The sequence below is a fragment of the Culex quinquefasciatus genome, chromosome 1, assembly GCF_015732765.1.
Source record: "Culex quinquefasciatus strain JHB chromosome 1, VPISU_Cqui_1.0_pri_paternal, whole genome shotgun sequence".
Taxonomy (NCBI): Eukaryota; Metazoa; Arthropoda; class Insecta; order Diptera; family Culicidae; genus Culex; species Culex quinquefasciatus.
In genome coordinates this window covers 128,742,151-128,766,664 of record NC_051861.1, presented here as the reverse complement: position 1 = coordinate 128,766,664, position 24,514 = coordinate 128,742,151, and the positions used below count along the sequence as shown (strand labels likewise).

The 24,514-nt window shown below is 35.9% G+C and overlaps 3 protein-coding genes across 5 annotated transcripts in view; 1 reads left to right on the top strand and 2 right to left on the bottom strand.

Annotated features, from left to right (window-relative positions):
• Window positions 1-24,514, bottom strand: part of LOC6041771 (centrosomal protein of 162 kDa) — a 30,294-nt gene that overhangs the window by 2,559 nt on the left and 3,221 nt on the right. For all 3 annotated transcript variants that reach the window (XM_038257369.1, XM_038257377.1, XM_038257374.1), the window contains exons 2-4: window positions 1,505-2,492; window positions 528-1,441; window positions 19-192 (exon numbers count right to left, since the gene is read on the bottom strand). In XM_038257369.1, coding sequence (XP_038113297.1) covers window positions 19-192; window positions 528-1,441; window positions 1,505-2,492 — 2,076 coding nt within the window. The remainder of the gene's footprint in view (window positions 1-18; window positions 193-527; window positions 1,442-1,504; window positions 2,493-24,514) is intronic.
• Window positions 4,145-5,369, bottom strand: LOC119767818 (speckle-type POZ protein B-like). The gene is made up of 2 exons (XM_038257389.1): window positions 5,290-5,369; window positions 4,145-5,229 (listed from the first exon to the last, which is right to left on the bottom strand). The coding sequence occupies exon 2, from the start codon at window positions 5,223-5,225 to the stop codon at window positions 4,218-4,220; it is 1,008 nt and encodes a 335-aa protein (XP_038113317.1). The 5' UTR covers window positions 5,226-5,229; window positions 5,290-5,369; the 3' UTR covers window positions 4,145-4,217.
• On the top strand, window positions 9,667-23,121 carry LOC6041770 (carboxypeptidase B). The gene is made up of 3 exons (XM_001850936.2): window positions 9,667-10,035; window positions 13,139-13,330; window positions 22,162-23,121. The coding sequence occupies exons 1-3, from the start codon at window positions 9,744-9,746 to the stop codon at window positions 23,073-23,075; spliced, it is 1,398 nt and encodes a 465-aa protein (XP_001850988.2). The 5' UTR covers window positions 9,667-9,743; the 3' UTR covers window positions 23,076-23,121.

Here is a 24,514-nt window from a genome sequence, read left to right as displayed (position 1 = left end):
CCCCCCGCCCTGGCTTACCTTGGCCTTGAGCGCGTAGTAGTCCACGTTGTGGTTTGGCCGTCGCTTCTCCTTCGTCTGGTGTTGCTGCTGCTGGAGGTGGTCCTCCCGGTCGGCCAACCGCTGCTGCATGATCCGGACCGTTTCGTGACACGCGGCCAGCTCGCGCTCGTGGGCCGCCTGCAGCGTTTTGAGCTGTGTGTGTGTTTTGGAAATTACGATTATGACTTTTTCAGGCCACACTATGACTATGACAAGTTGCGATGAAGCAACCTTCTTGATGTAACAACATTGATTCTGGCAGATTCATCGAAAGAGCTGTCAAAATCCACGTGTTTTTTTGCAGGGAGTTGTCAAAATTACTTTTTTCAGTGTTTTTGCTGTTTCCACTCAAGCAACAATCAAAGCAATCTTGTCAAACAACAGGTCTTTTTCCAATTCTGACACTCGCCAGAATCGGAATCAAAATCAGTTCTAATTCAACTAATTTGAAGGTTCTAAAACGACAGTTTTGAAGAAACAATACTCACATCTTGCAGCCGCTTGTCATGCAACGTTTTGTAGTCCGCCTCCAGCAGTCTGATCTTCAGGTTGGCATCCTTGAGGGCACTCCCGCCGCCGCCACCATCCCCACCGTCGGCAAACTGGGCCGGATCGTACGCTTTCCCACTCTTCACGGCCGGCTTTCCACCTTCCGGCTTCAAGTACGAATCGCGCTCCTTTTGCAACTTCCGGATCGTGCGCTTGCAGTCCTCGACCTCGCGCGTCAACCGCTGCACCGCCTTCTCCTTGATGGCCAGATCGACCCGCATGCCCCGGATCGTGGCCAACAGGTGGGCGTCCTCGCGGCTCTGGATCTGCGAGTCGGACAGCGAGTTGGGCAGCTGCTTGGACGAACTGGCCGCCGCAGCGCTGGCGGACGCGGCCCGCTTCGGCTGCTGTTGACCCGCTGCTCCGGCACGTCCCGTGCCCGCCGCCGTCAGCTTGCTATCGGTTTGCACTGAAATGGACCGTGTTTTAGTACCGGAACTGTGGCTGCTGCCTGCGGGAGAGCACTCCCGCTCGGGCAGCTCTTCGGTTTGCGTGAAGCAACTGCTGGTGGCCACGTGGGCCTGCGCGGCGGCGGAAGCAGCGGTCAGCGAGGTTGCCGCGTGGCTCGTAATGCTCGACAGCTCCTCCATCTGGCGGATGATCTTCTCGTTGAGCTTGGAGTTGATCTCCTGCAGGCTGAGCACCTGCATCTCCAGGTCGGCAATGTGCGTCTCGTACTTGGCCTGCACGCTGTTGAAGCGGGCTTGCACGTTCGCGAGAATACCTTGCGCTTTCGCGTCCTGCTCCTTGGCGTCGGCCTCGAGCTGGGCGATCCGCTGCTCCAGAAGACGCCGGGTTTGCGACGAGGACGACTCCTGCTGCTGGGCACTGTTGGTGGTGTTTTTGCTGGCCACTACAAAACAAAAAAAAATCAACATCAGTCTCAACCTTCCGTCAAAACACCCACAAGACTCACCAATCAGCGCCGACACCGAGTCCGGGTGCTTCCGCATCAAGATCCGCTCCATCTCGCGGCACTGCCGCTGCAGGTCCTGTATCGTGCGGGTGTCCTTTTCGTTCAGCTCCTGGTAGCGCTTCCGGTCGCGTCGCGACTCCTCCAGCTCCGACTGCAGTATCTTCTGCAGCTCCAGCGCCGCGTCCCGATCGCTCCGCGCCGACTGCAACTCCGCCCGCAACACGTTGGCACACTCGGTCAGATGCTGCACGTCCAGCTTCAGCCGGTCGCTCTCGTCCTGGATCGAACCGTGCGTCTCCCGGAGCGCCCGGTGAACCTGCGACAGCGTGTCGTACTGAATCTTCAGACTCTCGTACCGCTCCTCGGTGTCCTTGAGCTTCTCCTGCAGCTCCGTAATGCTGAGCTCGAGCTCGCGCTCCTTTGCCCAGCTGTCGTTCAAGGGCCCCGAGTGCGTTGGCGAGGGGGCCGTCGACTTGTCGCAGAACTTCCTCGCGGGACTCTTGACTCGGCGCGGCGAAGCCGCCGTCGGTTCGTTCAACGTCAGGTTGTAGATCTGCTCCAGATCGCGAATCCTCGACTGATTCTCCTTGTTATCCTCGGTGGCCTTCCGCAGAGGTTGGCCGGAGGAACCCTTGCTCAGACTGTTGCGTTTCTTCGGAGTCGTCGTCGCCTTGGAGGGCGGCGTCTTGACGACATTCGGGGCAACGCCCGAGCTCGGTCGTTTCGTGCGCATTTCTTCGCTGCTCGCCGGAACGACCGGTGGAAGGGTGTACGTTTGGTCGCAGTCGGGTCGGAGATCCGGTTGGCCGTCGTCGAGCTCGTCGTCGGGGTGGCTGCTGATGACGAAACTTCTTCGCCGGGACTGGTCCCGTACCGGAGAGGGAGCGGACGTCTCTTCCTCTAGCGTGCGGTCGTCGTCGTCGTCATCCTCGTCGTCTTCGTCGTTGACCTCGTAGGTGGCGGTCCGAGCAGGACTGGGCTTGTGGTGCTGGAAATAGAATTAAAGGGGGGATTTTAAACGTTTTGTTAGTTTGTAGGTTAACAACTAGGTGGCACCAGCGAGAAGTTATTGACGTTATTTCATGGGATAACTAGGCAAAATAGGCGAAATATATCCATTTCCATCACTCTAAGCGGAGGTGGCTGAACGATGCTCGATAATCCGGAATGTTGCTTGAAATTTACTAAAACCAAGTACATCAACCAGTAGAGCTACTTTTTGTGAGCATTTCTGTTTAATCCGACTTTTAACAAATGTTATTCCTATTTCTTTTACAAGCATTTTACAAAAATATTTTCAAAGTCTATTGAGGTTTTGCAGCGCGACTGTGTTTCAAATGTAGGTGGCGCCAAAATGAGGTTACTTGCCAAAAATCGTATTCCTTTCTGCTAGATTGAAGAACAAAATCGCTTATTTCTCATGATTCCCTGCATCAATCTTAATGAAACTGGTTGCAAAAGACGAGAACACGAAAAAATGAGTTTCCCCGTATATATCAATGAAATAAACAGTTATATAGTTGATAACAGATGTGTTAACGTATATTCAACAATTTGTATTGATTTTTGACAGACTTTCTTGCCAAATAGTCCAAATTACTATCTTTTTCTAAATCTACAGTTTTCTCATAGAAAAATCAAACAAATATTGGAAAGTTATACACCAAATTGTTGGAAATAATTTTTCTCATCCGAATCCGGCTTAAGTTTTATAAAAATGTTGATTATGAAGGAAAAAACACATTTTTTTCAAAAAATCATAGGTTTACGCTATTTGTTCATAGGTGGCGACACGTGTCTTTTAGCTTTGCTGCAAATTCTCTATTCCCGTCTGACGAGAATACCCTGTTGCCCACGAAATTTCTATTATCGGCCTTTATTTTCTTTATTTGCCTTCGCTTCATGCTCTGTTTTCGTCAGCCTTCGACGAGAATAGGCAAACCGTCAAGTGATTAAGGCGTTTTTTTTTTTATAGCGCTTGCTAATTAATTGCATGTTTCGGGACTATTTTTCACGTGAAAAGCTAAAGCACGTGCAATCAAAGTGATGAGAAATTGTGCCGCAAAATAGAAATTTGAATCAAAAGTGCATTAAATTTGATCTTGTTGGCAAGTAAATGCAAAAACTGTAAATTTGGTTTATTGGACCATTTCAGAAAAAAAAAAACTCCAGATATGTTAAGGTTTATGTTAACATTCTATAGGTCGCCTTCCCTAAGGTGTTATGATAAGGTCCAGCTTGTTATGATATGATACACTACCTTCCCTTCACTGAGCAATCGAATCCAGAAGGGAAAAGACCACCAGTTGTGTTGGTCAGAGCCGGGATTTCAACACCGATCTACCGCTTACGAGGCGGAAGCGTTACCACTGGGCTACGTGGCTCGGTCAAATAATGACAGGTATTCTTACAAAAGCCTTCCATGTATCTACCGGATTTAATCTTAAATCATTTTGTAGCATAGTTTTAGAGTAATTTATCACACTTTATACCAATAATTTGAACAAAAACTGTGTATGATGGGTAAGAGGTGGGCAATCGAAGGAAACAAATGATTCTGACTTCATTTGCATTCGTTAAATCCTGATAAACGGAAACGATAGGATTTTTAAGTGATATTATAGCATAAAAGGCAACAAATATTTCAGAACAGGACATACATTTTTATTCAGTAGAACATGTGCCTTTTTACAATGATGAAAAAGGATATCAATTATTTCAGTTGGGTGCCTTCCAACAACTCAATCACAACCCCATTAGCTAACTCAAAGTTCTTCAGCGTAAGTTTCTTCCAGTCTTCAGTTTGAATCACCCCGACGTTCCTTCCGATAAAGTTGATCGCAGCTCGCTTCAACTTTTTCGCGTGGTACAAATCGGCAAGAACGAGTGTATTCACGGCAGTTTCCTTCGATATTTGACCACAAAGTGCGGCCTCGCAGCGAGTCTTCAGCGTCTCCAAGTCGTACTTGTCGGCTGCCTGTAGCAGATCAAAGGCCATCGTCGCCATGTCCGAATCCGCCACCGAATCGGTGTAGATGAAGCGCAGCAATTGTTCAAACACTTTGGGCTCAATGTCGGTGATTGTTACCTTGTTCTGGGTGGATTCGATCATCTCGTGGCTCAACATTGCTCGGAACACTGAGCTGCGGTGTGCCAGAACCCCCTTGTGCGCCAAGAATTCTTCTCCATTGACTGCGAGGACAACGTCGGTAAATTCTTTATCATCCAGTAAGATCGGGCCCAGCTCAAACAAGTTAGAATCCCTTCCAGCTGGCAAGCTAACATCTGCACATTTAAAATCTTCTATGATTGTTAATTCTAGGTTAAATGTGACTGAATCATCTTCTTCATCTCTTTTCATATTGACACATTCGCAGTATGTGTCTTTTATAGTTTTTCCTTCATTAGCTGTTTTTGTAATTTTTTTATCATTGATTACGGTCTCCACTTTTGCAATAAAGTTGTATGAATCACCGGAAACAAAGCGTAGGTACACATTAAATACTGATTTTGAGTTGTGTTTAAGGATCAGTTCCCAGAACCATTTTATCTTTTTATCATCACCTGATGAATATTCAGATGATCTCACGTAATCCACTTTACAGAGAGGTAAATTTTGTACAGTCCACGTGTGTTCATAGGTTGTAACTTTTGTGTCAGTGCAATAGGAGTACGGCTGCGCTTGGACTCTCCGTTTGACCGAACTGCTTGCTTCTTCCATGATTCTTAACATTTTTAAATAAAAATCAGCATTCAAAACAATTGATAAATAACGAAAAACTTACAGCGATGAGCGAAGCCGACTTTCTTCAAATCGAAACACAATAATGCGATAATGGCAGCAAGATTCCTACAAATACGACGAAAGCAAAGGGATATAGGGGAATGCAACCAACTTTCGACAATATATTAGAAAACTTCCGATTTGTAATATAAACACAGTAGATATTTAATGTTAAGGTTATTGCAAACTTTGCACCAAATTATCCACCCTTGCAAATAATATCTGCACACCAAATATTTGCACACTTGAAATCCTACCCCTTCTCAAATACAAATTAATTCAATGTTCAACAGTTATGCAAAAAAAAAACGGTAACGCTCCCCTAGTGAAACATTTTCAAAGCTCAGCAAGTTTGTTTTGTATACTCAAACGACCACTCGAAACCACTCGTACATCCGTCCGTCTGTTAACGTATACAGATGCTGGTTTTCCTATTTAGTTAGCATAAGAGAGCACAGAGGCAGCGTAATGTTGACGGTATGTGTAGTAAGCCTTTGACAACTGCAAGATATGCATTTTTTGTTATACAGCCGTTCTACGAAGAATTGTCCCTCATTCACCCAGTTAGAAGATGATAAATTATGTTTACAATTTTCTTGGTGAACAACAGCTAAAATGATTATTCCGTGAAAAATAAGGATGTAAAAGAAATCCAATGTCTTTTAATGCAATCATTTGTAAAAAAGCGATGGCTTATTTTTACTCTGAAGATAACTAGAAAATCCTTAAACTGTAATCCAGGGTGACCAAAATTTCTGGATCAATTCTAGCATTCCTAGATGCCAAACACATACCATATTTGGTTTAGATTTTTTTTTATCGAATGGCACTTCCTTTGTATTTTTTTGATTTGGATAAAATTTTGTCCATGTCATTTTGCGTCATGAGTTTCTCCTTACAAGCCTCCATACAATTTAGGGGGCCGGTCAAACAAAATGGGTATGTAAATGAATGAAATTCTATATCTTGAGAAGGGCTTTTCTGATCGATTTGGTGTCTTTGGCCAAGTTGTAGGTTATGATTAGGGCTTTTCAGAAAGAAACAAAACAGATACAGTTCTGACTCGATTATCCGAAGGCCTTGGCAAAATATCACTTCGGATAATCAAAACATCAGATAATCAAATCACAAAAAAAAAATTTCGCTGTCTTATTTTAGATTGTCGAGCTTAAGTCCTAAACTACTCTAAAGTGAATTAGAGTTTTTAAATCCAAGATGGCGGCCAAAATGACAAAGATGAAATATTAGAAAAAATGCATTTTCAATTTAATGGAGTACCCGCCGTCGAGCAGTTTTGACAGTTCGATCCATAAGAAATACATTGTAGAAAAAAGCAAAAACTGCTCGACGGCGGGTGCTCCATTGGCAATCAACCATTCAAAGTTGACTAAAATGGCGTTGCAGTAATTAATTTAAAAAAAAAAACATTTTTTTGATTCGATTATTCGCAGTCCCATACAACCCTTCGGATAATCGAAACTTCGGAAAAACGAGGCTTCGGATAACCAAGTCTGGACTGCACAGAGAAGAAAAAAAAATATTTTTTATGACTTAGGCCGTTGCAAATATTTTTCAAAGTTTATGTCGCCCCCTTCATAATTGGTCCGAAAAATCAGAGGGCAAAAAAAAATTTTTTTAACTTCTAAATTTTAATAAAAATAAAAGTTAAATCAACTGAAAAAATCTAAAACGCATTTTTCTGCAATGATAATCATATTTAGCATGTTTGGGCTGGATTAAAAATATTTTTAATTTTTATGGAATTTCAATGCAAAAAAAAACAAAAAAATATCGTCAATTCTTAGGTATTTTGGAAACCAATGATAAAAAAAACAACAGGACAGGTGTATAATGCATTTTTAAACACATTTTTCATACAAATGTTAAAACCATGGGTCGTATATAAAATTTTCAACTTTTATGTTAATCACCCTGCTGAAGGCAAAAAAAAGAAAATTTAAAAAAAAACCCTAGGTGAATTTTGAACCAAATCGGTAAAGGTTAAGGCTGGTTTTCATATTTTAAAATTCATTTTTTTTAATTAATTAGGGAAAGGTGGGGCAAGACGACCATATGGGGCAAGAGGAACAATCGCCCGTACGGCCGTAATTTGTACAATTTTGATTATTTCCAGTATGAGAAATTGTTGCTAGCAATGCAATTAGCTGATTCTACTACCACATAACCGCTAAATCAACGTAAACGCCACGGGGCATAAGATTTAATGAAGTTTTTTTTCAAAACCTTTGTTTTCTTTATTTTGGAAAGTACAAAATAAGGCTTAGGGTTCGTTTTAAGGCTCATTTTATCAAATGTTATTTTTCCTAGATCAGTAGTGTCCTTACCAATGGCTTGAACCTATTATAATGTATGATTTAACTTTGGTTATTTTTGTTGAGAGCTTTTAAAAAATCTTTTTCAGGTGGGGCAAGTGTTTGGATTATTAGTATTGAAAAAAATACGAATTGCTGCAACAACATATTTTATTGGGAAATAAATACATAAAAGTACTTAAAAACTGATTAACAGTTGTTTAAAAAATTGTCCAAGCAAAATATAGTGATAATATGAAAATTTACTATTTATCATCTGAGTAATGTTTTTTCGTAAAAACAATCAAATTTATAGTAAAATATTATTATTCAATCTAAAAATGAAAGAAACGTTCCAAATACATTCTTATCTGATGTATCTAAGTGATAACAGTTCAATTGTTAGCAAATTAACATGTTGTCTCATGCATTGTTCGTCTTGCCCCACTAGCTGAGTAGAACGTGTGGAAAATCAAAAATTTAAAAATCATTTTTTACATTAAAAAACAGGATTTTTAAAAAACTTGTTCTATCAAAGTCTTAGTCAAGACCTGGAATAAGATGATTATAAAAAAATCCGACAGATTTTTTAACGTTTTTAATAAGTTATAACGAGCATTTCCTTAGCTTGTTACACTTGCCCTCCTACTCCAAATGCCGGAACTGGTAAATTTCAAGCTCAATCATACTTTTGTACTTTTAATGATTACTTTGTTGTGGAATTATCAATTTGAATGCCGCAATACATTGTGGTTCAGATCGCAAAATTAAGTGGAAAATTGATGAAGTTTGGTCAAGTTTTAACATGTTAACCCAAGTAACATTTTTTGTTGCGGATCCTTAAATGCAACTATTTCGTAACACCCAATATGTGCTATCACAACATAGTTAGAACACTCGTGGTGCCCTAAAAAGCGCACGAAAATTTTGTGTTGGCAACATTTAGCCGCTTGTTTCAACTTTGTTACGACGAAGTTCCAGAAACAATTTGTTTGTCTAAATATGTCGGTAAAGTAGTTTGTTGTGTTGTCATGATGTTGCCGTTATGTTGTCGTTTAATTTGTGCGAAACAAAAAAACCTTTTTAGACAAGAAAAAAAACTAATTTGCCCCTGTCGGGATTCTGTACTGGTACCTTCAGATCTTCACACCTTGCCTCTACCACTGAGCCACGGATGAATTGATGAAAGGGTAAATGGTTGGGCTGAACTGTATCTAAGGATTTTTGATTTCAATATTATTCTTAGCACACAAATCCGGCTAAGTCACATGTTGCAACAATGGAACCAATAAGTTTTCAATATGTTTCGATTACAAAACGAAATGGATTGTTGCAAAATTGTTTTCAATTCGGAAGGTTTGCAACATTGCAACGTATTGTTGCTAAAAGGTCATTTTTATGTTTCTACAGCATAACAAAACAAAAACTGGACTTAGTCAAATTTATCATGTTGCCAAATGCTACTTGGGAAGTCTTGAGAATATTGTGGCAAATAGGAAGGGGCCACTTTAGACTTGGTTGAAAACAAGGGTGGTTCATGATTAAAGTGTTAATAAAATCAAACTTTGCAGAAATATTCTTGCTTTCTTCTAAAAAGTTGTTGGCAATTTTGTCCAAGGCATCAACATTTTATCTCGCTCAAAAATTATCCAACTGTATGTTTTTCTATGTAATGTTATTGACAAATTGCCACAGGATGTGGGTGTTTAACCTGTTAGAACCTTACTGGTTAATGTAGGTCAAGAAAAAAGATACCAGACCAGACTACCAATAAGTATACCGTCATCTCCGTTCTCATTATCAATATTTAAGCATTTCTCTTCGCATCTCAAGAACCGTTTTCGAAGAACAAAAAAAACAAACTTGTATTCATATGCAAATGTGATATTGTGCCATCTCCCCTTCCTTCATCAGGTAGTCTGACCAAGTGTTCTTCTTGCGCGGGAGCAAGTTCTGAATTTACAAGTACCTATACTCTCTCCTTAATGAAGGCGCGTCGTGATCAAGCGAGAAGAACGGGACCGTTGAACTCGTTGAACCGGCCGGCCAACAACCGGGAGCTGGTTCACAAAAAAACGTTATAAAAGCCAGCCGGGACCGGCCGCCGGTGGTCAGTTTCGATCGCGGTTTCAATGGTGAAAAAATGAAGATCTTTAAGATTTCAGCACCGATTCTGGTGCCTCTAGTGCTCGTGCTAAACGTTGTGAGTGGACTATCGATCGTGGAAAAGGATGGGTCGGATGCCCTGGTGGTAGATCCGGAGATTCCGGAACAGATTGCAACGGTAGAAGTAGAAGAGCAGGGTGGTTCCGCAAGGCAAGAGGCGGCCAAAGAAGAACCGGTGCCGGTCAAGTACGATGGAGCTCAGCTGTGGCGAGTGGATTACGACGATCAGGATAAGCGCAATGCGGTGGCGGAGTTGCAGGATAAGTTTGGTGTGTGATGGGAGAATAGCATGTAAATTCAATCGAACCGCTAATGTTGGCAAATAAGTATTTTGACCTGCGATTAAAACTTAGCTATTTTATTTGCTAAATAACTTGTTAGGCTAGTGAAAATCTGCAAATTGGTTGCAAATACAATCAAATCCTTTAGCTGAAAACAGGAACGATTCCAGTGACTAACCAAGCAATTCAGTCATGAGAAAGATAAGTTTATCCGAATTTAATTTTTATCATTACAACCGGAAAATCAGAGAGGTAAACAATTGTTATTTATTATTATTTGCAAATTCGGACCCATTTAAACATATTTTAAATGTTTGTGAGATTTCGTACCGCAAAACTTTTTTTCCCGAAAAAATATGTATTTAGATTTTTTGAAAACAAATCAAATTTTTGAAATTCCTTAAAAATAAATCTCGATTCTAAAAAATCTAGAAGATTTAAAAATATTTAAATCTTTAAAAATTCTGTAAATTAAAAAAAAATCTAATAATTTATAAAATTTGTAAAAAAATATTCTACAAATACTGAGGGGTTTTTTTTCTAATTTGAAAGAATTACAAAAAAATAGCAGTTTCCAGAAACGTTTAGTGCGAAATAAACATAATTTCTCAAAGAATTTATAAATAATGTTGAAAAATTCTAATTTTTACAAATATTAAGGATTTTGATACATCTTTTAAAATCAGAGAAATTCTATTTTTTTATTCTTACAATTCCATTTTTTTACAATTTACAATTCCTATAATTAGCAAAAAAAAATTCATAAAATTTATAAAAAATTTAAAATAAATTATATTTTTAAAGAAATTCAAATTCCTAAATTTCTTAATACAGTCCAGACTTGATTATCCGAAGCCTCGATTATCCGAAGTTTCGATTATCCGAGGTTCGATTATCCGAAGGTTTGTATGGGACTTCAGATAATCGAATCACGAACATTTTTTTTCTTTTTCTTGTTTTAAACATCAAATTCGAGTTCTGCAACCCCATTTTAGTAAAATTTGAATAGTTGATTGCCTATTAAATAATAAAAATGCATTTTTTCAATAATTTTTTTTTTCGTGATTTGATTATCCGAAGTGAAATTTTTCCGAGGCCTTCGGATAATCGAGTCTGGACTGAACTCAGAAAATTTAAATGATTAAAATTTATAAAACTCATATTTTTTTTTGCAATCTTAAAATTTTAAAAATAAAATAAAATTTCTAAAAATTATCTAATCTAACATAACAAAACATAACATTCTTAAAATTATTTAATTTAAAAAAATTATTATACTTAAAATTTTAAAATTCTTAAATTTTCTCAAAATATAGAACAAAAATCTTAAAGGTTCTCATTTTTTAAATATGTAAGATTTTGGAAATTCTTAAAATTTCTTGAGATTTAAATTTCCCAGAATTCCATTCGCAAAACTGCACAATTTCCCAAAATCCCATTCCCTTGAACTCATGTCCCAGAATAAATTTGATGGAATTAAAATGAAGGATATACTTTGACGAGAATTATGGAATTCGGAGAGATTTATTCACCAACTTAAGGTTCCACTGCAATCAAGGTACATTTTAGAAGGTGAAAGGAGGTAGGCTTTATGCTTTAACGGTGCACAACAACCAGAGCTTTTGCACACAGATTTTTGTTACAGACATTTTAGTATCTTCAAAACTTCAGGAACTATCGGTATAATTTTTGATTCAATCAGGGTGACCACTCAAATCCCATTTTCAAATTCCAGACTTTTTCCCGACTTTTCCATAAACTAAAAAAATAGGCATTTCTTATCTAAATAATGCATTTAAACTAAAATGTTAAAATCAACCATCGCGATGCATCCAAAACAAATCTAAACAAAATAATAAAAATCAAACTGTTTACAATTTTCTTAAAACAAGAAACTCAACAATAAACTCCTAAAAAATACTTTAAAAATGGTAGCACTCATCATATTGATTCAGAGCAGAAACATAAACAAATAAAAAAATTAGAGTTTTTTTTTATTAGGTCCTATAAACATATGAAAGACAATAGTTTAGTGGTCTTTTTTTTTAAAAAAAAAACTCTGGAAATAGTCTTTGAACCGAAAACTTAAAAATACTTAAAATTTCAATGTTATTTTTTTAAACTGGCAAACGAATAGTTTTTGATAATTTATTCCGACTGAAAATAACAAAAAGTTAAAGATAACTGAATAACATTTTATTCTTAATTTTTTCGCTTAAAACATGATTTCAAAGAATTTAGAAAAATATTTAGGGAAAAATATTCGCTTTAAAAAAATTAAGTTCCTTTAAAAAAAAAAATCTTAAACTTCAAGTAAGTTACTGAAGAAAAATTAAATGAATTTAATTTGAAAATTGTACAAAATATGACAAAATTATTCAAGAGTTAGAAAATAATTTTAAAACTATTTTGCTTGGAATTCCCGACTTTTGGACAAAAAATCTCAAATTCCAGACATTTTCCCGATTTTTGTGGATTTTGGCGAATTCCCGACTTTTCCAATTTCCCGACTTGAGTGGCCACCCTGTGATTCATCTCTTAAAGTACAGTCTACCAAATGATTTACATCAAAGTTTGACTATTTGTACAATCAGATTTTTGCAGGTTTGGGTCCGTAAGTTTGACAATTTTGGTATAAGAAGACAACAACTTCCTTGGTTGCTGTGCACCCTTAAGTAAAATGTAATTACAAAAGCCGAATCGGTCCTAACCAGGTCCAAGGACTTTTCCGAGAAAATGTATTTTACTGCAAAAAATTGTGTAAATTTACATTTTTTACAACATAAAATTTGTGTTTTGACAAGTTTGCAAATAAAGTGTTCAGTAATGCAATACCATCTTTAGCATGTATTCTTTAACTTTAAAGATCGTGAAATGTTGCCATGTTTATTTTGAATGACAATAAATATTTGAGAAACTGTTTTGATTTTCACTATTTTTATCAACTAACCTTCTAGATACCGGTGATTTGAAAGACACTTTATCAAACTTTTTTCTTATGTTTTCATTTATTGCTGTTCATATCTGCCACACTTTCATCAATTATTCACTAAACTTGTTTTTCTTCCTTTCTCCAATGACACTCAACCAGAGGCCTCCATGTGGAACTACAACGTCAACAGTTCGGTGGACGTGTTCCTGCCGGAACCCCAACTGACCAAAGCGCGCCAATTCCTGTCGGCGGCCAGCGTCCCCTTCGAGGTGGTGATCGACGACATGCAGCGCGCAATCGACGAGGAAAATCCGTCCAAGGACCAGCTGGACCTGTGGGAGAACCGAGACGGTAAGATCCGCGGAACGAACGCACCGTAAGTCCTTTCACCCGCGGAGGCACTGACTGACTGACGGAACCCCACTCGGATTGGTGGATAGTCGCAGTCAAGTCAGGTTGCCGGTTGTCACGGGGTTGTTTTGACACCCCGTTACCCCTCTTCTTAGCAAAAGTTGCGTTTTCGTGTGCGTTTTTCCACCAACTGAAAGGTGTTTGACAAAGGAGCCACTTCTCCTTGACTTGCACTTTAGCGATGAGGGGGAAAAGTGTGTCCAATTATGCATTTTCACGCACCACCCTCTTCAAGTTAGAATTGGCGGCTTTGATTGAGTTCTTTGTTGAAAGGAATCGTTTATAAATCCGTCACATTTGCGCGGCTTGAAATGTTCAACTTTCTGCAGGTCACATTCGTTGATTTATTGCATTCAAAACTTGCACGCAAGTTAGGCTGAGCGTTGTGCTGCCATCTGTTGACAAATTATTGAAGTGTAATTTTGTAATACAGTCATTCATTACAGAATTCATTAGGGACCAACCATATTTTGAATGAATTTTATAATTTTAACTAGTTTACTTAAGCTGCCCATGTTCACATAAATGTCCCATATGCAAAAACAGCAAGCTGAGAAAAACGCATTTGAAGTTTGTCCCACACATAAGGTTACGTGTTAAGTTTTCACAAAAAACTGGATTTCCTGCTGATTTCTTGAACAAAGTACTGGATGTTATAGGCTTTTCTGAAAGATCTCGCGATTATGAACAAAACTGCATCAATAACTCAAAAACCGATGAAAATGCATATGGGACATTTATGCGATCAGGGGCAGTAAGGCCATTGTAAATTCTTAAACAAGTTTTTGACTCTTCAAAAATTAAAAAAACAGGGGGCGACAAAAATATTTCTTTTTATTTTTATTAAAAATTGGTTGTGCTTGTAAACTCTTTCAAATAAATTGTACAACATTTATTTTTTGTATTTTCAATCAAATTGGACTTTTGCAAATTTAGAATTTTGGGAACAAAGATCGGAAGATGTTTTCATAAATTCATTGATATTTTGCAATTTTTTGGTGGAAACATCACAGTAATCTATTGTTTTCATAGGAAATTTGAAAAATTGACTTGTAATTTAACTTCAGCTGTAAACAATTGAGAGTACGTTGTATGACGTTTACTTACGCATTTTTGATCACAAAAGTGCTTTGATTTACATAGAAAAAGACGTAAAAATTGAAAAAAAAAACTATATTTTCATAAATTTATTGATATTTTGCAAAGTTTAGACAGTTGCAAAACTGTTAGAATAAATAAAAACATTTTCTAAATTTAGCTTTAAAATCTATCAATTTTAAGATTATATATGTTAAAACAAAGAAAAAATCATTTAAAAAACTAATTTGAATTCGAAGAATTAAAGTTTTTTTTAAATTTTAGAATTCGATATTTTTAATATTTTATTTTTAATATTTTAAAACTTTCTTCTTTCTTTTTATTCTTATTTTGAATAATTTGAAAATATTGATTTATGAATCATTTTAAAAATTTGAATAGTTAAACAAAATCAGCAATTTCAACAATTTGAAGAACTTTATTTTTTTTTATTTTTTTTATGAATTTCAGGAATTTTAAAAATTTGGTCAGTATAAATAACACGAATGTTACTGAACCTTGCAAGAACATAAAAAAAATAAATGATCCTTAAATTGAAAATTTTAAAATAGGAATAATAAATCAAGATTTTAAAGGATGCTAAAATTTCGTTTTTTTAAATTTTGTATTTTTTTTAATTCTTCATAGATTTAAAATATTTATTTTTGAAGATTTTATGAGATTTTGAAGATTTTTCATCATTATAAATTTTTGAATCTCATTAAACTCTTCTAATTCTAAAAATTAAACTGAATGGATTTTCTAAGTTTTAAAATTAAAAAAATAATTTTAAAAATATGATTTTTTTATTAAGAATTTGAAAATCTTTAAAAAAATAAAAATTTAAAGGCTTTTAAAATGTTTAAGAACTTTAAAGAGCGAAGGATTTAAAAAAATCCAAAAAAACATGATTTTTAAAATCCTAAGAATTTTAAAAATATCAAGATTTTTTTTTAAATTTGTAGAATTAAAAAAAATAATTCTGAAAATTTGAAAAAAAATATTTTTTTGTACTCGAAGAATTTAAAAAAAAATAAGAATCTCATAAATTTTAGAATTTAAAAAATATTTGTAATAAAAAAATAAGAATTTTTTTTAATTTGCAAAATTTAAAGATTTTAAAAACCTGTAGAAGATTTGTAGAATTTTTAAAATCTGAACTTTGAATAATTTAAAAAAATAAGAATTATAAACAACAACAAAAAATTAAGAAATTTAAACATTAAAAGAATCTTAAAAAAATTAAAAATATAGAAAATTGAAAAATTTGAAAATATTAGAATTACATGATTTTAAAATTGAAGAATTTGAATAATTTTAAGAAATTTAGATAATTTCAAGAATTATGGCAACTAAATAAATTACACAGTTCAGCAAAAAATCAAATGTTTCTTGTCTCTGAGACGAGAATATGTGTTCCTAGAAGAATTTTGCCTGCAGAATCCGAATCCGGGTCCAGAATTGCTCCAAATGGTCCCAATTTGAGATACACCCGTTTGAAATGTTAGTTTAGGCCAAAATTAGCTACTTTGTCGACTATTTTACAAAAGAACTATTGAATAAACAACTAAACCAATACGTGTATCTTAAAGTTCACGTTTTCCCCTTTCTGAAACACCCCTGGTTTTTTTTAAATTTGATTGTTTTTACGCATATTTATAGCCATTTTAAAAATAAAATTTGACTTGCATGCAAGTTGATAAAACTTGAATGAGAACCAACTGAAAATATAATTTTAAAATAGCTATAAATATACGTAGAAACAATCAAATTTTAAAAACCAGGGGCGTTTCAGAAAGGGGAAAACGTGAACTTTAAGATACATGTATTGGTTTAGTTGTTTATTCAATAGTTCTTTTTGTAAAATAGTCGACAAAGTAGCTAATTTTGGCCTAAACTAACATTTCAAACGGGTGTATCTCAAAATTGGGACCATTTGGAGCAATTCTGGACCCGGATTCGGATTCAGCAGGCAAAATTCTACTAGGAACACATATACTCGTCTCAGAGACAAAATCTTGTTGGACTGTGTTATAGTTTTATTTTTCAGCAAATTGAATTTTAAGAACCTTAAACTCTTTGAAATTCGATTTTTTTTAAATGTAAATGAGATTCCCAAAATTTCCATTTTTTTAATTCTTAAAATTCCAAACAAAAAGTTCATAAAACTCTTACTTTTATAACATTCTTGAAAACTTAAAAAAAATCTATTTTTTTATTAGGCTGGTACAAATTTTATTTAAAGTTTTGTCTCCCCCCTTCAAAATAGGCCCGAAAAATCAGGGGGCAAAACATTATTTTTTCATAAAACTTCAAAATTTCAATGAAAACTTAAGTGAAATCAACTGAAATCAATTTTAAATGCAATCCCCTCCTGCGTTTAGAATCATTTTTAGGTCGATTTAAAAATCATTTGAATTTAAAGAAAATTTTCGATGTTTACTGTAATTCTGTAATTCTGTAATTTCGGAATACATTCGTCCGGCTTCAGCTGAAAATTCATGCTGTCCCATGTTGCATGTTCGAGTGTAGACCTACGGAAAACCTTGCCGCGAGGATAGGTGAGTGAGAAGTACACGAACCACCTACGACATAATTCCTCGGGCGGCCCAGGTCAACTCGAAGTTACCCCAGGCACCCCCAGTGCAGGACACATTGGGGGTAGAAAGTGGATAGAATTTTCAGTGAATACAATAATTATGACAATATAGGTTCATATAATCCTTGTTCCTTGATCTTACCTTTTGACACTATCAAACCTAGCAATATTACTATTGCATCTTACCATTCCCTTTTGATAGTGTCAACTTCAAACCTTCATCCATTGTGCAATTAACACACAATTTCCGCTATATTCTTCATGCGGAATCGTCGTCTACTTTCTTCGCCTTATTATCACTTAACCACGACGCGATATTGTTCTCACATTTTTTTGAGCTTCAACGACCGATTGTTATTCACGCACTTATAAAAATACTTGTTCTGTTTCGCGGCTTTGTCTACTTTAATTTTGGACATGATTATCTTTTCACTGTGAAATACACACTGTTGGCTGATACAATGACTTTTTCGGTCATCGTATGCTCGCAAGGTACATGAAAAAGACAGAGAAAAAAAAAATGGGATTAGTACAATGTAAAATAAAATCGAACATTGAATAACAGACTAACACAGAAAGAAAGAATAAAGAAACCTTCAGAACTACCAACTTGTAACGAGAAGCTTACTAGAAAACAACTGAAGTTGTGAAATATGAGACAAGACAAACAAACTTGAATAGCTAACATATGAGCAGTTCTCTAGGATTTCGGTCATTCGATTTTTTTTGTATTTTTTAATCCGACTGAAACCCCCCTGGTGCCTTCGGTAATCCCAAAGAAGCCATTTTGCATCATTAGTTTGCCCATAAAATCTTCCATACAAATCCGGCAGCTGTCCATACAAAAATGATGCATGAAAACTCAAAAATCTGTATCTCTTGAAGGAATTTTTTGATCGACCTGGTGTCCTCGGCAAAGTTGTAGGTATGGATACAGACCACACTGAAAAAAAAATGATACACTGTAAAAAAAAATTGGTGATTTTTCCATTCAACTCCTTATCACCAAAACCCGATTTGCAAAAAAACACTATTTTTAACTTTTTTTACTCCTTGATATGTTTTAGAGGACATAAAATGCCAACTTTTCAGAAACTTCCAGGTTGTGCAAAAAATCCTTGACCGAGTTATGAATTTTTTAATCAATACTGACTCTTTCAAAAAATCGAAATATTGGTCGCAACAAATTTTGAACTTCATTTTTCGATGAAAAATCAAATTTGCAATCAAAAAGTACTTTAGTAAAACCCCGATAAAGTGCACCGTCTTCAAGTTATAGCCATTTTCAGGTAACCCTGCTGAAAATAGTCGCAATTCTCAATTTTTTTAAACTAGTGCACATGTTTGCACACTTTTGGAAAAAATACTTTTGAAAAGCTGAGAAAATTCTCTATATCCTGCTTCCTGGGACCCCGCTGATACGACCCCCAGTTGCTGAGATATTGCAATGCAAAGGTCCAAAAACAGGAAAATTGATGTTTTCCAAGTCTCACGCAAACAACCCACCATCCTTCAATGTCGACATCTCAGCAAGCAATGGTCCGATTTTCAATGTTGAAACATGAAACACTTGTGAAACTTTCCGATCTTTTCGAAAACAATATTTTCAAAATTTCCAAATCAAGGCTAACATTTTAAAAGGGCGTAATATTGAATGTTTGGCCCTTTTGAAATGTTAGTCTTGATTCCAAAATTTTGAAAATATTGTTTTCGAAAAGATCGGAAAACTTCACAAATGTTTCACATTTCAACATTAAAAATCGGACCACTACCTGCTGAGACATCGACACTGAAAAATGGTGGGCTGCTTGCGTGAGACTTAGAAAACTTCAACCTTCCTGTTTTCAAACCTTTGCACTGCAATATCTCAGAAACTAAGGGTCGTATCAACAAAGTCCCAAGAAGCAAAATATAGAGAATTCTCTCAGCTTCTCAAAAATATTCCCTCCAAAAGTGTGCAAACATGTGCACTAATTTTTAAAAATTCAAAATTGCGACTATCCTCAACAAAGTTACCCAAAAATGGCCACAACTTGAAAACGGTGCACTTTATCAAAATTTTACTAAAGTACTTTTTGAATTCTTAAAATTCTTGAAATTCTTAAAATTCTTGAAATTCTTAAAATTCTTAAAATTCTTAAAATTCTTAAAATTCTTAAAATTCTTAAAATTCTTCAAATTTTTAAAATTCTTTAAATTCTTTAAATTCTTTAAATTCTTAAAATTCTTAAAATTCTTAAAATTCTTAAAATTCTTAAAATTCTTAAAATTCTTAAAATTCTTAAATTCTTTAAATTCTTTAAATTCTTAAAATTCTTAAAATTCTTAAAATTCTTAAAATTCTTAAAATTCTTAAAATTCTACAAATTCTTAATTTAAAAAAAATAAAAAATTTCAAATGCTTAGAATTTTTAAAATTCTTCAAACATTTGATTTCTTTAGATTCTTTCAATTCCTTACACAGTTCAGCAAAAAATCAAATGTTTCTTGTCTCTGAGACGAGAATATGTGTTCCTAGAAGAATTTTGCCTGCAGAATCCGAATCCGGGTCCAGAATTGCTCCAAATGGTCCCAATTTTGAGATACACCCGTTTGAAATGTTAGTTTAGGCCAAAATTAGCTACTTTGTCGACTATTTTACAAAAGAACTATTGAATAAACAACTAAACCAATACGTGTATCTTAAAGTTCACGCTTTCTGAAACACCCCTGGTTTTTTTTAAATTTGATTGTTTTTACGCATATTTATAGCCATTTTAAAAATAAAATTTGACTTGCATGCAAGTTGATAAAACTTGAATGAGAACCAACTGAAAATATAATTTTAAAATAGCTATAAATATACGTAGAAACAATCAAATTTTAAAAACCAGGGGCGTTTCAGAAAGGGGAAAACGTGAACTTTAAGATACATGTATTGGTTTAGTTGTTTATTCAATAGTTCTTTTGTAAAATAGTCGACAAAGTAGCTAATTTTGGCCTAAACTAACATTTCAAACGGGTGTATCTCAAAATTGGGACCATTTGGAGCAATTCTGGACCCGGATTCGGATTCAGCAGGCAAAATTCTACTAGGAACACATATACTCGTCTCAGAGACAAAATCTTGTTGGACTGTGAAATTTTAAAATTAAAAAAAAATAAAAAGCTTCAGAATTTTAAAAAAGTTAAGAAATTTAAAAAAATCACAATAAAACAAATAAAAAAAAATGAGCGTTTAAGAATATAAATTATCATATTTCAAAATATAAGAATTTTAAGATTTGTTGAATGATTTCAATAATTTTAAGAATTTTAGATTTTTAAGAATTTAAAGAATTTAAAACATTTTTAGAAATTTAAAAATTTTAGAACTTTGAGAATTTTAAAATAATTCAAAAAACTTCATGAACTTTTAAACAGGTAATGAATTAAATCTATAGCTTTTATTTCTATAAACTTTTTTTTTTAATTTTTTTGGAAGTTAAGAATTTTTAAGAAATTTTAAGAGTTAAACTGAATAACCAGCAAGCATTTTTAATATTTCACAAATTCATCACTCCAACTCAAAAGTAATTCTTTCCACAGCTTGAGCCAAGCACCTGTGCATATCAAATTATAAGGTGGTGCTTTTCACAAAGCAGGTACGCTTTGAACAAAATTCCTCAAATTAAAGTAAAGCAAGTCGGCAAATTTTCGCCCAACAATGGAATGCAGCAAAGAGTGAAAAGACGAAACTTTTTCCTCCGCACCTTATAGAAAATTTGACTCATGACTTTACAAATCGGAAAGCGTGTTTCCTCCCCTTGGAAGTAACCCCTAGCTCACCAATCGTCCTCCCGACAGAAATCTAACGCAGGTTGCATTCAAAACTTGCACGCAAGTTAACTAACGCTATCGTGCTGCCATCTAGTGACAAATTTGAAAATCAGTTTCTAACTTCGCATTTTGTAGGCGGTTTTCGTCAAACCAAGGGTTATTTCCGGCCAACTATCGTCATTTTTGAATTTCCCCATCCTTTTGCACGGGTTGGGTGAAAACATTGGCGCAGCCGAATTTTGCTTGGTGCCCTCGCATGTGTGTGTGAAAATGATTGATTGATTGAACGTTCCGGCTGGTGGCCTGTCGCGCGGGAAGCAAGGAGAGGGGGAGTGGTGTTGATACAGCACACACATGTGGAACAAATTTATGATGTGCACAACAAACAGACATACATACATTTGCGGAGGGGGGTGGGATTCCATTGTGTTGCCCTTGGCAATGGATTTGGACACATGTCCAACGTCGACATTGATTAGCTTCAAGAATTGCGGAATTTCGGTCATAGTTTTCTTCATTTTTGAATTTTGTCATGTGACTCAGTCATATTTAGTTGAAAAAAATCCAATTGCAATTCAATTTCTGAACAACAACAAAAAAAAGACTGGCGTGAAACGCACATAAATCAAATCAAAAACGAATTAGCAGCAATAATTTATGAAGTTCACTCCCACGAAACTCGAAACCCCAACGCTTCCGAAAAGGTAATTTCCGGCGAGACTAAACGTTCGTTTATCGCTTATGAAGCAGCAGCTCTTACCTCGGCCAACCACCGTTCCATCCTTGATTTAATGCAACCTCCTGCTCCCGGGAGGTATTATAATAATCGCGTGTTGAATCCCTTTTCACCCCAATCTTTCGAGGGGAGAAATAAATATAAACACTTTCCAACTTTTTTTCATCGAATTCGAACCCCTCTCGATCAGCCTAATTAAAGCAATTATCCGGAGCTCCTGCAGCAACAACTTCAATTCCACGCACAAAAGAAAGCAATTTTACGACTTGAGGTGTAATTGCCGCGCGAGCTCCACGACGTGTAACCAACATCACCTTAAGCGCGAAAAAAAACTTGCTCGTTTTGTTTTATCAATACTCATTTAAGTACCCGCCACAACCCCTCCTCACCAACAAATACAACACAATTGCAATTAGTCACCCCTCTCAAACGTTGTACGCGATTACACTTCGATTTCAAGCTTCATTCCGTTCAAAATTTGTTCGTTGCATGCAACAACTTGCACGCAAGTTAAACCTCCCTCACTACCGCCATCTATTGAGCAAATTTTGACTTTCCCAGGCCATCGCATGACGTGGACGGCCTACCACCGGCTCGCGGACATCCACGAGTGGATGGACTACCTAGCGGACACCTACCCCCAGCTGTGCAGCACCCGTACCATCGGCAAGTCGCACCAGGGCCGGGACCTCAAGGTGCTCCGCATCTCCAACGGAAACCCGGCGAACGCGGCCATCTGGATGGACGGCGGAATTCACGCCCGCGAGTGGATCAGCCCGGCGACGGTGACCTATCTGGTGAACGCGCTCGTCGAGGAGTGGGACGACCAGCCGGAACACATGCGCAACGTGGACTGGTACGTGCTGCCGGTGCACAACCCGGACGGGTACGAGTACACCCAGCAGTACGACCGGCTGTGGCGCAAGAACCGCCGAAGCGCCCTGTACGGACCGTGCTCCGGGGTGGATCTGAACCGCAACTACGGCTACAAGTGGGGCGGCCAAGGTTCCTCCAAGCAACCCTGCTCGGACATCTACGCCGGATCGGGACCCTTCTCCGAGCCGGAAACCAAAGCCGTCTTCAACTTCATGCAGAGTTCGGCCGCCAACTGGAAGGGCTTCCTCACGTTCCACAGCTACGGCCAGTACATCCTGTACCCGTGGGGTTACGACCGGGTCGTCCCCCCCGATCACGAAGACCTGAAGCGAGTCGGCGACGAAGCCGCCCAGCGGATGCGCCAGTCCGGCGGACAATCGTACACGGTCGGCCCTTCGGGGAATACCCTCTACCCGGCGTCCGGCGGTTCGGACGATTGGGCCCGCGGCGAGATGAACATCAAGTACGCGTACACGGTCGAGCTGCGGGACAGTGGCCGCAACGGGTTCGTCCTGCCGGCCAGCGAGATCATCCCGACCGGGAAGGAGTCGGCGCTGTTTATCGACACGATCGCGAGTGCCGTGGCGAAGCTCAAGTAGGGGGATTGTGTTGGGTTTTCAGTTGAATAAAGAGAACTTCGCTAAACTGCTGTTTTAATTTGTATTGTTTGTTTTATTATTGCTCAAAATTTATCAACTCAAATTGCATTTATCAATTGACAAAAAAAATATGGTTTTGCAATGCTTTATTAGAGGATCTAATTAATTGTTGTTGATGTGTCCACTTTTTTAAGAGGATAAGGGAAATTCTCCACGGTATCCTCAAGTGAATTTCGCTTGAAAAAAAAGTCAAATTTCAAGCCTGATTTTTAAATTTGAAATTTCATGACTATAATTGTCATTGTCATTGTAGATAGTTACAGTTATGCTACTATCTATAGTTTGCAAAACATCAATGAATTTATGAAAACAAAATGCCTAAGCTTTTACGTTATTTACCGATCTGCGATCGATTATAAAATTCAACTTTACAATACAAATTTTAAAAATCCAAAATTCACGGTTGTGTGGATAGCATTTTGCTTGCCAATTCAAAGGACAAGGGATCAAACCACGCCGTGGGATGGAACCTGGATCATTTGCTTACAATGCCTTTAAGAACATTTTAAGTTGTTCCTTAATTCTTAAAATTTCTTTAGATTTTTTTAATTCCTTATTTTTGTTTAATTCTTGAAATTCTTTGAATTCATTAAATTCATGAAATTCTTAAACTACTTTAAATTATTTAAATTCTTTAAAATATTTAAATTCTCTATTTTTTTTAACTTCTTTAAATTCTTAAAATTTCTAAAATTCTTAAAATTCATTCTTAAAATTCCTCAAATTCTTATAATTCTTAATTTTTTTAATTTTTCGATATTCTTAAAATTCTTAAAATTCTTAAAATACTTAAAATTCTTAAAATTCTTAAAATTCTTAAAATTCTTAAAATTCTTAAAATTCTTAAAATTCTTAAAATTCTTAAAATTCTTAAAATTCTTAAAATTCTTAAAATTTTTAAAATTTTTGAAATTCTTAAAATTCTTAAAATTCTTAAAATTCTTAAAATTCTTAAAATTCTTAAAATTCTTAAAATTCTTAAAATTTTAAAATTCTTAAAATTCTTAAAATTTTAAAATTTTAAAATTCTTAAAATTTTAAAATTTAAAATTCTTAAAATTTTAAAATTTTAAAATTTTAAAATTTTAAAATTTTTAAAATTTTGAAATTTTAAAATTCTTAAAATTTTAAAATTCTTAAAATTCTTAAAATTTTAAAATTCTTAAAATTCTTAAAATTCTTAAAATTCTTAAAATTCTTAAAATTCTTAAAATTCTTAAAATTCTTAAAATTCTTAAAATTCTTAAAATTCTTAAAATTCTTAAAATTCTTAAAAATTTTAAAATTCTTAAAAATTTTAAAATTCTTAAAATTCCTAAAATTCTAAAAAAATTAAAATTCTTAAAATTCTAAAAAAAATTAAAATTCTTAAAATTCTT

What these genes read in the sequence shown, in the direction of transcription:
- LOC119767818 (XM_038257389.1), bottom strand. Translation starts at nt 5,225, where the DNA reads ATGGAAGAAGCAAGCAGTTCGGTCAAACGGAGAGTCCAAGCGCAGCCG.
- LOC6041770 (XM_001850936.2), top strand. Translation starts at nt 9,744, where the DNA reads ATGAAGATCTTTAAGATTTCAGCACCGATTCTGGTGCCTCTAGTGCTC. An exon ending in GGAGTTGCAGGATAAGTTTG is followed by an intron (nt 10,036 to 13,138) that starts GTGTGTGATGGG and finishes ACACTCAACCAG; the next exon opens with AGGCCTCCATGTGGAACTAC. An exon ending in CCTGTGGGAGAACCGAGACG is followed by an intron (nt 13,331 to 22,161) that starts GTAAGATCCGCG and finishes TGACTTTCCCAG; the next exon opens with GCCATCGCATGACGTGGACG.